Below are 12127 nucleotides of genomic sequence, written 5' to 3'. Positions count from 1 at the left end.
AAATGTGCCTTATACTTAAAAATTATATCTTTTATTAATTAATAAAATAACAATAAGCTTTAGTGTGAATCCATCCATTTTACAATTACAATTTTTTATGACGATCTGAATTTAATAATTAATGTACTTTTATAAAAAAAATTTACAATAAAGAATAATTTTATGAAAAATTTTATCTAAGAATAATCTAATGTAATTAAGTATTATATTATTTATGCTTAAATTTTATGTATAAATATAGTATAATATAAAGCATAGAAAGAATCTATTTTGTCCAGCTGACTTTTGGTATATCAAAGTGTTCTGTTAAACTGTCTAAATGTCTGTTAAATTCTTCTACCCGTTGTTTGTGCGTCATTGAAGCCTTTTGTTTTATTCGTTCAGTTTGCTGCAAGTAATATTGCAGAGTTATATTATATTACCTTATCTTATAATATGAGACTATCAATTAAATAATTGCTTACCATCTTCTCTTGCATCTTTTGAAATGCTATTTCAGCTTTTGTTCGTTTAATTTCTATTACCTTAGATTGTTCTTCTTCCGTAATTTTTGTCACTTCTACTAATTTCTTCTTTTTACCTTCTTTATTCTTTTTTCTATTAAAAAAAATAATAATTGTATTATTAACAATCTAAGGATTATACGTAAATTTTGATCTACATATTTAGTAACTGTCAATGTAACTAAACTTAATCTAAAAATAAGATTTGTCAGATACATACTTTTTAATCACATTTTGATCATTTTTTAGTTTCAATGGTCCTTTTGCTACATGAGCATATGGATCATCATCAGTTGTTGCTCGCATGTTAATTTTTAAATAAATATTTATTATTTAATGTATTGTTGTTCTTATAAAATGTTCTCAGGTTATAGCTGATTATGTATACTATCAGGGAGGAAATGAGAGTGCTCACGCCCGTAGTTTTAGTTGTTTCACAGTACAGGTGCTCCACCATGCGGCCAAGTGCTGAGTTTAAATTGAAATTAGCATATACAAGAACCTATAAAGGTAGGGATCTGCCCTGTTTGGTTGAACCTTAGCATATATGAGAATCTATGTATTTAAACTTAATGTTAGGGATTTGCTCTGTTTGGTTACACACTAGTATAGATATGAACATATTGAATTCTACGCTACAAGTACCTATTTAATTGTATGGTTCTATGAAAAAGTTCATATCTATTATTCTACCCGAGATAGGCAAGTATAAGAATGACAATTAATTGTTTACTATATTTTTGAACGATGACACATATAAAGCAGGGTTAGAAATGTCAGAATATAGCAATTTATTAACAAAAAATAAAGAAAATAAATAAATTTTCGCCGTTGTGGAAATCCTAAGTGCTCCTCGTCCTAAGTGCATTCTCGGGTGAGGATCTTCCTCAGGTTTAACAGAAAGCTCTTTTTCGGATGCTCCTAGAATCACTGAAAAAATTGATTCTTCAGAAATTGTGAAATTCGGAACACGATTGTTTGAATGCGTTGAATGTAAGAATAAGAAGGCAATTGAGATATAACAAAATATTTCACAGGATTCATATTTAGACATTTAGTCTGGGAGGTGTCTTGTATCTCAATTGCTCTCCTTGTTCCTTATTTTTACGTTCGATGTATTCAGAACAGAGCGATCAATATCAGGTAATAGCGGTCAATTTCTAGAAAGTGGTAGTTAACAAATTTTGAAGTACGATGTAGAAGAAAATGATGAAATAGAAAAAGGGCCTCGATGTTTGTAAGATTGTGAACCATTTCATTGTAATTTGCTAATAACTTTGATAGTTGAATATAATTTTAAATAAAAAAAAATTACGTTGTAATAATCCAAGATATCAGTTATTAATAAAAAAAAAGTTAAGTTACATATAGGAACAAAGTTGGCTGCGAAAATCGTTTTCTCCTTATTGTGATGTCAAATTTAAAGTCCTTCGGTGACACCCAAATCGCTCTGTGTTTTCATTTAATTGTACTTTTAGCTACCGCTCATAGATGGTGTGCTACATTTGACTATGTCATAAGCTTTTATGTTACGCTGTTGCCATTCTTATATGTTCTGGCGAGCGTGGGTCGAAACTTGAAAGTTAAGTGGATAATCTTGTACATATTAGGTCATCCCATAAGTTCGTGCCGTTTTTCGAGCGGATATATATGTTAAGATTGTTTATATACCTTTCAGTTTCATAAAAAAATGTAATCCCCCTCTCGTTGTACAACTTTTTCCCATTTTTCTGGTAGGGCCATTATTCCGTCTTGATAAAAGTTCTCTTGTTTTTCTTTAAAATAATTTTCTAAGCTATTTTTGAGAATGTCAATATTTTCAAATTTTTTACTGGCTAAAAAGTGTTGTAATGCTCTGAACAGGTGGTAATCAGATGGGGCAATGTCTGGGGAATATGGGGATGTGGTAAAATTTCCCAATTAAATTCAGACAATTTTTTGTAACGCTTTTCGCGACAATAGCGTTATCGTGATGGAAGATAACGTTGTTCCTATTCACTAAACCTGGTCGTTTTTCAGCTAGTGCTTCCCTTAATTTTTCTGAGTGCAATATTTGTCTGAATAATGGTATCACTACTAGATAAAAGTTCAAAATAGAGTATTCCTTTATAATCCCACCATACACACAAAAGAACTTTACGTGGATGTAACCCTGGTTTTGCGCAGCGTTGAGGTGGCTGATTTCGTTGGGACCAGCTACGTTTCCGTTCAGGGTTTTCGTAAAGTATCCACTTTTCATCACCAGTTACCAGGCGTTTAAGGAATGGCTCATGTTTATTACGCGCAAGTAATGACATGCACGCTGTCGTTCGTTCAAGACGGTTCCGTTCCGTAAGTTCATGGGGCACCCAAACTTCAACTTTGACACCATCCCCATTTTTTTAAACACCTATGAATCGTTGTCTTAGGTATTTTCAGAATATTTGACATCTCTTGAACTGTCAAACTTCGTGATTTTTCAACAAGATCCCGAATTTTATCTTCGTCTATCTGAGGAGGACGCCCGGAGCGTTCCTCGTCTTCTAAACAGAAATTTCCAGCTCTAAAACGTTGGAATCACTTCCTACAGGTGCGAGATGAAAGCGCATTTTCTCCGTAAACAGCACATATGTTTTTCGTGGCAATTATTACAGAACTTCCTTTCCGAAATTCATATAACATGAGATGTCGAAAATGGATACGCATTTCACTCATGATTTTTTACTGTTAGAAGTCACTGTGTTCACTATATTACGATATTATATCCACGAAAATCTGCTCTAGCCTATTCTCGATCAGCTAAGCTTAAGTGCATTGGTCCCTTATCGCCGTATGTTTATAAATCGACACATGAAATGTATACACAAAAGTCGGCACGAACTTATGGGATGACCTAATACAATCATTATACTTACACTTACACAAACTATATAGGACAGTAAATAAACTCGCTAAAGATGAATCGACTCTCGACAATACACAATCGATAGTGCTATGACGTCATGCATATCAACCAATAACGTTTCTGCGCTGGATAAGATAACATAGCTTAAAATTCTATATTATTGTTTTAAAAACATACAACATTTTATTATTTTTATTTTCCAATGATAATAAAAATTTTATCAAAGGCAAGAATCCATTTAAAAAATGGATTACATTGTTTTATTCCTTTTCATATGTATGTATATATATGTATGTATACGTGTATGTGTGTGTATATACATAACACAACTGTCATACTTTAAGGATCGTAATAAATTGATATAATTTGTTAATAATTCTCCATTAATTATACAAGTTTACTTAGCATCATATTCGTGTACATATAGCAATCAATTGTTCATAATCTCTATGTTGTGATCTATTAATCTTAATTAAATAGTTTCAAAAATGTGTACTATATGATAATTGATATTATTTTGCGCTTGTATTCGTACTAGCTATCATCATTTCTACATTAACCATTAAATGCTATTTTTTCTTGAAGGATTTAAGTTAGAATAACAGCACTGTTACTTAAATTGATTATCTGAAAACACAATATAAAAAATTGTTACTTATTTCTAAGGTGCTTGCAGGATGTATGTGTCTTGTTATTTGCATGAGCATATTTGGTTTAAGCATAATTTCTTTGTTTTTTTCCTTTATCAAACTTTCTATGATTTTTATATGACTGAATAGATAACAGCTAAAGCTTAGGTTTAAAAAAAGTGTCTACAATAATTGATCACTCAATTCAGAATAAAATCATTACTCAACACTCCCTTGCACATTTGATCCCCATTCTATCAATATTTTGGGCTTTTCGATAAAGATGAGTAAGTACATAAAATTAGTTACACATATTAACGAACACCACTTTTAGAATGTGCTATAAGCCACTGCAATGTTATATCAATATTGTCTTTCTCTTTGCATGAAATGCTATAGCAACAGATCTCACGATCTTGAATTGCTGATAAATTCCTGAAATAGAAAGTATTTATATGACATACATTTATCATTTACTCACTACTATGACTATAATTTTTTAAATAACAAACATACATTCTTTCTATAAGCCCATTTTCATCCAAAGCAAGAGGTAAGTCCCTCTTGTTACCAAGAACCAGCACTGGTATACCAGATAGCTGAGGTTTGTCTAATAGATTGTGTAATTCATTGCGACTTGCTTCTATTTTTTCAGAATCAGCTGCATCTACCATATATACTATTGCATTCACTCCTCTGCAATATCTTTCCCACATTGATCTAAACCTTGGTTGACCTCCAATATCCCATACCTTTATAGTTACATTGCCTTTTGTTATTTTACGCATATTAAAACCAACAGTTGGGATCATATCTTCGCTGAATTGTCCTGACTGAAAAAGATTATATTCTATGAGAAATAGGTTCTGAGAAATAGTACTTGTTTCATTACAGAATATAAAATAATACAGTGATAAAATATAGAAAATGTTTCAAAATAACAAATATGTTAATGTTATGAAAAAACTAATGTATAATTTTATTAAACTGCTCATGAATTGGTCACTATTCTATCTAAAATTAAGGAACAAAAGAAAACGACAACAATCAAGTTCGTTTCCCAGAAAATGATTGCGAAGATATGTAATTTTAAATCTTTATATTAGGGCGGGTGCAAGGTTTACATCAGTTACAAAGTTATCCCGAATGAAATATAGAATCTAACCAAAACGGTGCACGTTTTGTTCTTTTATAATGGTAAAATATGACGATTTAGTGATTTTTCAAATGAGCATGGTACGTTTTATTTAATAAAAACGCGAATAGGAATACCAATCGTTAAATTGTAACAATGAAAGCAAATTTTCGTACCGCTATAACATTTACGAAGGTGGTTTTTCCACTGTACTGCAAGCCAACAAGAGTGAGTTCCATCTCCTCTTTCCAAAAGAGGGATTTAAACCAATCCAAAATTCGATTGATGAGAGCCAACATTTTTATTCAATCGGAGGAAATCCAGCTCCACCGGTAGGAAGTACACTTAAAGTACGCCGCTCACTGACTTTGACATGTAGTCATTTGCACTCGACTACGACGTCAGTCCGTCAACTCCGAAAGTATGTACCGCGCTAGTCAGTGACTGGCGCTGACTAATCGCGCGGCACCAGTGCCTGTGATGCGTCACAAGATGCTAAACACGAATTTATCTTATGAAAAAGTAATATCTTCCACGCTAAACAAGTTTATTGCGAGTTATAGTAGATGGTGGTAGAACGATCTTGACAGTTCGGGCATTGACGTGCAGCAGAAGACGTTACAGCGATTCTCAACTAGATGTTACTCTTTGATACTTCGTTCAATTAATAATTCACTGACTAGGACGCGTTGGTGACTTCTGTTCCGTTTTCCAACAAATGTACTGGTTTATTGCACATACGCGTGCTTATGTGCACAATTTTATATCGACTAGAGAGATTCTTTTATAATATAGAATTCATATAGGGATATGAACAGAAATTTAAATTTTTGTATTTTTTATCGAAGTAAAGGACCAATTTTGTAACTATATAAATGTATTTATTGCTGCCTATGGATTTTTCTACTATTTATACTGTTGTTGAAAATTCATTCTATTGTTAATATAAAGTTGTAGGAAATAAAATGAAATGTCTTCACATTAAAATAATAATGACCGTTATTGTAAGATTGCAAGTTGTATACGAAGCGGTCGCGGTAGATGATTCGCGACAGTTCAAGCTACTATGTTACTATGGCGTTGATGGTTCTCAATCTTTCGTTTACGAAGAATAAGATTTTATCTTTTCATCGATACGTTTTAATTATTGTTAATTTTGTTTATGCGCAAATATGAGGTAACTGTTATTGATGCTGTAAGTTATGTTTTTATTTATTATATTATTGTTCCCAAATAGCCCGCGTAACAATCATTTAAATATCGTAACATATAGATTGAGAACTATTGTCTAAGAGACAGAAAATTATGAATGCGTCACATACTTGTAGGTATTAATCCATGCAAATGCACGTTGAAAAAGAATTGTTCTTTTCTATCATGCGGTAGTTCACACAATGTACTGTATACTGTATATGCTTCAATCAATTTGTGTTTCAAGAACTTTTAATCTTGTCAATATCATAATAAATGTATCAATTCTTTTATTCAGTTCCTTCATGCATCACTGATCTAGAGGACTATATCAGCTATTTAATTAGATTACTATAGTTTCTTCTTATCTGTGCATAAGAAACAAGGGTACATAATTAAGTTCACGTTGTATATATAGAATGATTACTTTCATTTATGTACAATTCGATGCATAGACTCGAGTTTTAAATATGTTGTATTCATCGTTTTTGCGTTTAATTCCACATTTAATGTCTGATTAATCGTTTGGATCTACTTACGTACATTGTATTCTCTCTGTCGTCAACTTTTCAATTTGAAATTGAGGTCGTAAATAAATAATAAACAATTTTCTTTATTATCCCTAGAAAAATTAATTACGTGAGCAAGTGATAAATTTGAATTGATAAGTTTTCTTGCCAAATTAGAATGTGTCTGATAAAAGGGGTACTCGAATATTATTCTCGAGATTTTTGTTCAGAAAATTTTGGTATAGTATAGGTTTTCGTGATTTTTTTTTATCGCATTAGCAGAACATTTGTAATAAAGTTTGAAAGTTTTCACTAATGAGAATTAATTGGTATCTTTGTATTTTTGTACATTGTCTTTTTGTACAAAAGAAAATCTTTGCAAAAAAGAACAATTTTTCTTTAAAAAATATGAAACGTGAGACATGTTCGTTATTTTTCTCTAACTGTTCTACAAGTATTATGTACATAGCCGCGATTACAAAGTAATCATTAGTCTCGGTGAAGATTCTTTTTCATACGTTTTTTTTAACAACTTTTTATTCGTAATATCTAGATATAGATTCGTATATAAATTATCATTATGCGCGCGTTAATTTATGTTACCTGCTTTTACTTTTCTTTTCCTTCGCCGTTTTCTTTAACTTTCGACCTTTCTCGCGTGGCACAATAAGTGTTATTCAATAGTTTTGTTTCCTTTCCTTACGACGGTACAAAACTATCCTATCTATGTACAGAGTGTACGAAATGTGCAAAGCGAACGAAACACAAAGTGGACATTTTGTGCAAACCAATCGTATCATCGTACTATCTGATTATATCTGTGGTACAAATTCGGGAATCGTATCTTAGTTGCTGTAATTTTATGGATAGATGTACAAAGAATTTCTCAGGCATACAAACATTTGTGATTCTCTTTTAGAAAGTGTGAGCAAGTATCGATAAGAATGTTGCATCGTGCAAGTACGCGAGGCACACAAAATTTCATAGTTAGAAAACATTGGTTTATGGGATACACGAATGATCTTCGTCACAGATCTGTTGGATTACAAGCATTCGCTTAGAAAAATAGAATAAATTTGTGCGGAATTCGGGAACTTGATGTTTGCGCTAGAAAATATAAACGTTTCTAGATATTCTTAGTTCTAACAATAATTTCAACAACTGTGATGTTGGAAAATTTGATCAACAATTTAACCCTATATAATTTCATGATATACGTACAAAAAAAACGATAAAAAACCCCTTGATTAATTCGGCTCGTTTGAAGACGCGTTCTGAGTTGAAACCTTAATGTCTAGATCACAAGTGACACGACGAAATATTTTGGTAATCACAGCTTTAACGCCAGTGATCGTGTTACAAAATGAAACGCGATCTCTTGCTTTTCGTTAATGAATTTTCGCCGATAGATCACCTCGCTGTTTATATTGAGCTTTGAATGACCATTGCGCGTAATTATCAGAACATTCCAGATATTAAGGCACATCAGTTTGCTCGCAAGGCACGGATGACGTTGCTCTCTTGTCCCTTCAAGGATTCAATGTTCGGTAATTGAAAACGTGAGTTTCCTTAGCTTTGCGCGACTTCGCGATGCCTATAATATAATCGGCATAAAAGCCAATCAGTGAAAAATCTTAAATATACAAAATCGGTTATTCATTGTCGATTAAATCATTAAATCATTCTCATCATTGATTAGTAGTCATTCTTATAGCTTAAATGATTAGTTTTGTACACTGTCTTGATTTATTGCTTCGCACATATTTCCTTTACCTTACATTTTTTTCCGTTTTCTCCTTTTAATTTCAGCTGAATGGCTTTTGAGTCGAACATATTGAATAGATGATGTATTTTATGTACAATGCTGAATATGTTACACTGTACCTACGGCTGCCACGTAGATGAAGTATCTCTCGAAATCGAATATATGTATACGCCGGTATCGATGATTCATGTTCGACTGAAAGTAATTTTTATATATCGATTTATAACGGATATGCCTGAGTTGTGAAAAGAAAATATTCACGGAATTAGAAATATTTAAAATATGTTTAAAATCAGTATCATTAGGAAATTTGCTATTATTGATATTCAATCCTTTATAGAATGAGTCATTTAACGTCACAAGCGAAAAATTTTTCTTTTAGTTTTATTAATAGGAGAAAACGTTTTACATAAAAAATATTGGGTTATGATCTTGAGAAAGAAATTTTTTGCGTCATGATATATTTTCGATATATGTTTCTTCGTTATATATCGATATATTTTCTTCCTTAATCATTTTTTCGTATCATTGAAATTAACAGAGAAATTTTTGGCTAACGTTAGTTGACTCACCTTGCATACGGATATGAATTTAAGCCCAGGTTTCGTACCGTTTATGTAATTGTAAAATTGGTATGAAAGTGCGTAGATTGTGCACTATAGATCGGCCTAATTAAGATCACAAATTCTGGAATAATGAAGTATAAATTTTCTCACACCCGCGGGATCCTAGTAAAATGCAAAAGAGATCTTCCCGAATTATGTAATAAAACAACGGTCGGTGGCATTGTTACGTAATTTAATCCAAGACTCACCGTTAACTCTCTTATATAATTTCTTGTTTTTATATAATCTTAGAACCTCGCGCAAACCGATGACAGTAAAAACATTTCGCAAGTAGCTATCGTCCGGACGTATTTGAAAAGTATGTAAATCAAAAAATGATGTTTAACAATGTTCATTTTCACGAAAGGGTGGGAAAATCAAATCGGGTTATTTCAGCCGATTTAAAGTGGTGAGAGGCCATTTTTACCTAGTGGTTCGAGGGCGTGCTGCGAAAACGCTGCAATTTCACTATGGTCAATAAAAACAATTATTCTACAATTACCGTTGCGTATCGTAATACCGCTATAAATTACCATGATTGGTAATGCGATGGCGATGAAAATTACTTTTTTGTAACTTTTTAACTTAACTTTTTCTACATATTTTTATATCCGCGATCTCATTGAGACATCGATGCAATTAGTTTTCTACGTGAGATACGATTACATGAACGGCAGTGCGGCTTCTTCGTTTGTTTGCTTCCCGCGTATACTCCTTTGCAGAGGGTGGGGGGGGGGGTGGATTCAAAGACGAGTTACCTTGTCAGTCGTGGCAGGTGTACGTACAGCGAACCGAAGAAGGATCACGAATACCTGAGTCACGAGGTCAGGGATCCGTGACATTGAGTCGCAACACATCCGGGAGTACCTTTGTACGTTGCTTCGTATCACACTCTTTTCCTCTCACCTTCCATCCCCTTTCACAAATATACGCTACAACGCAGTCGCAATACAGAGTAATTTTGTACTCAATGTTTTCTCCATTGGTCTCGAAGGATCATTGGACTGGAAGGGTGATAGAGCGAAGCCCGGATGCGACTCGAGGAATCGATGGAAAAAGACGAGATGAATTGATGACGGCTACGACGTAACGCGATCGGGTCACTCGGTCGTCGTGTATGATTTCCTAAGATTGAGCTCTGACGCGGCTAGGCTGTCGCCTTTCACGTAATAATCGGCCGCATCCCTTCTTCCCGACGAATTACTGTTTGTACCGCTCGTCACGCCATTGGCTTGATGGTTCTGCTGATGATCCTTTTTCATGCCGTTTGCGACTGGCTTCCTCCTCTGTTGGTAACTTTGCTGGTAGAATTCGTTGAATAGGAAGAAGAACATAGTCGCGTGCAGACCGATCCACCAAACGAACGCCTTTGGGTAATTGCAGTCGATGAAGAGCAGTTGGAACGCGTGGATCATAACCGCGATGAACTGAATCATTTGGAAGACGGTCAAGTATTTCTTCCACCAGAGATACGGTTGCAATCTCGGACCCATCGCAGCTAACAAGTAGTATGTATACATTACGATGTGAACGAACGTGTTCAAGAGTCCGAAGAAAGTAGAATGACCGCCTGGAAGGAAAGACGATATATGTTAAAAGATACTTTTGCAAATATTGACGACAGTGAAGTGAATTGCCTTACCAGGTGTAAATTTAACGCCAAACCACACTGACATTGGCATGCAACCATGGTGAATAACGTGCAATGTCGACACGTGATCGTTCTTCTTCCTCAGTACGAAGAAGATCTACAAAAATAGGGGACAGTAAAACGACCGAGATTATCAAAAACTTCCAATGTAATTTACTTCCAGTTACTTACCGTGTCCATGAATTCCGTAAATTTGGAGAAGTAATACCACCAACAAGCGTGCACCATCTGCGCTTTGGAAAATATCGATTAGATAATCCCTTTAACGTTGTTCGTAATACGATGAACGTGGTAATAGGAGCAAATCCTTGGAGATACAGCGTTATCGCTAATAAATTATATACTCTAATGATGAAAAATTATAGAATAAATAAAAGAACAAGAATTGCAGATGCTCGAAAGATTTGCCTTTGATAGAGTTGCTTTGATGAACAGTCGTAACATTTTATTGCGCATCTTTCTGTGTATCCATTTGTGATAGTTATTAGGTGGTAACCAGTAAGTAATATCGTCGTGTGAATGGTGTCTATTTCAAATTTTTGTTTTCTACTCGTAGTCTGTTAAGTGGCATTAATTGCATGAAGCGGTTGTTTCGAAGTGTGTTAGCTTGCTAAATTAACTACAATATTCTCAAGTACTACGGAAAATTTAGTGGCATGTAGGCAGGAAAAATGATGTTATGAGTACAGAGTTGGGTAATATTGACAGAAGAGACTATGAGAAAAGAAAATATGAGAATTTTTAATTGTATCCAATCAATCGCTTGGAATATTGCTGAAGAAAACAATGTTAAAACATGTAACTGTACTCGAAATACAAGTTTCACATTTAAATTGCATAGTTTAAAGAAATTTTGAATTATGTTTTTAAATTTCGAAATCTTCGAACTTTTAGATTTTTGAATTTTTCAATTTCAACAAAAACTTTGCCAACATTGTTATATGTCTCAATATAGAATTTATAGTTTTATCGTGTAACTAATAGATTGTGCAGAAGTTGTATTTGACATAGTGTAATGCATTTGCGTGTTAATGGGGAATATCACCCACCCTTAGTACTTGGGGTCGATCACTGTAGTCTACGGGTTGGCACCTTAGAGAATAGTCGCCAGTCAGCCATCCGGACATTCCTATCTGCAACCACAACCGCCCAGAGGCCATTCTCCGATCAATGAAAAGAATAAATAAACGAAAGAGAAAGGCATAGAAAAGAAAGGGGCGTTCGTGTGCATATTCTCAGAGAAAAATTAATCATG

At 33.7% G+C, this 12127-nt stretch overlaps 3 protein-coding genes across 12 annotated transcripts in view; all 3 read right to left on the bottom strand.

Moving 5' to 3' along the window:
- Positions 1-9: 9 nt before the first annotated feature.
- On the bottom strand, positions 10-863 carry LOC117159206 (protein FAM32A). The gene is made up of 3 exons (XM_033338828.2): positions 724-863; positions 465-597; positions 10-388 (listed from the first exon to the last, which is right to left on the bottom strand). Exons 1-3 carry the CDS (start codon positions 807-809, stop codon positions 266-268), a joined length of 342 nt encoding a protein of 113 aa, XP_033194719.1. The 5' UTR covers positions 810-863; the 3' UTR covers positions 10-265.
- On the bottom strand, positions 724-5847 carry Arl8 (ADP-ribosylation factor-like protein 8). 2 transcript variants are annotated; one of them, XM_076622042.1, is made up of 4 exons: positions 5328-5847; positions 4533-4849; positions 3398-4451; positions 724-1433 (listed from the first exon to the last, which is right to left on the bottom strand). In XM_076622042.1, the coding sequence occupies exons 1-3, from the start codon at positions 5448-5450 to the stop codon at positions 4331-4333; spliced, it is 561 nt and encodes a 186-aa protein (XP_076478157.1). In that variant the 5' UTR covers positions 5451-5847; the 3' UTR covers positions 724-1433; positions 3398-4330. The 2 variants fall into 2 exon arrangements, with proteins under 2 accessions (XP_076478157.1, XP_033194718.1); XM_033338827.2 differs by having other exon boundaries at positions 3404-4451.
- A 488-nt stretch (positions 5848-6335) lies between these two features.
- LOC117159203 (very long chain fatty acid elongase AAEL008004) overlaps positions 6336-12127 on the bottom strand; it is a 37586-nt gene continuing 31794 nt past the window's right edge. For 8 of the 9 annotated variants that reach the window (XM_033338819.2, XM_076622039.1, XM_076622036.1 and 5 more), the window contains 4 exons: positions 11922-12005; positions 11044-11100; positions 10864-10969; positions 6336-10791 (listed from right to left, as the gene is read on the bottom strand). In XM_033338819.2, the coding sequence (XP_033194710.1) occupies positions 10322-10791; positions 10864-10969; positions 11044-11100; positions 11922-12005 (717 nt within the window). In that variant the 3' untranslated portion in view covers positions 6336-10321. The remainder of the gene's footprint in view (positions 10792-10863; positions 10970-11043; positions 11101-11921; positions 12006-12127) is intronic. The other variant, XM_033338825.2, reaches the window with a different exon arrangement.

Source organism: Bombus vancouverensis, chromosome 10 (genome assembly GCF_051014615.1).
Source record: "Bombus vancouverensis nearcticus chromosome 10, iyBomVanc1_principal, whole genome shotgun sequence".
Lineage (NCBI taxonomy): Eukaryota > Metazoa > Arthropoda > Insecta > Hymenoptera > Apidae > Bombus > Bombus vancouverensis.
Note: the sequence above shows the minus strand (reverse complement) of the source record. Positions and strands in the feature narration are given on the sequence as shown.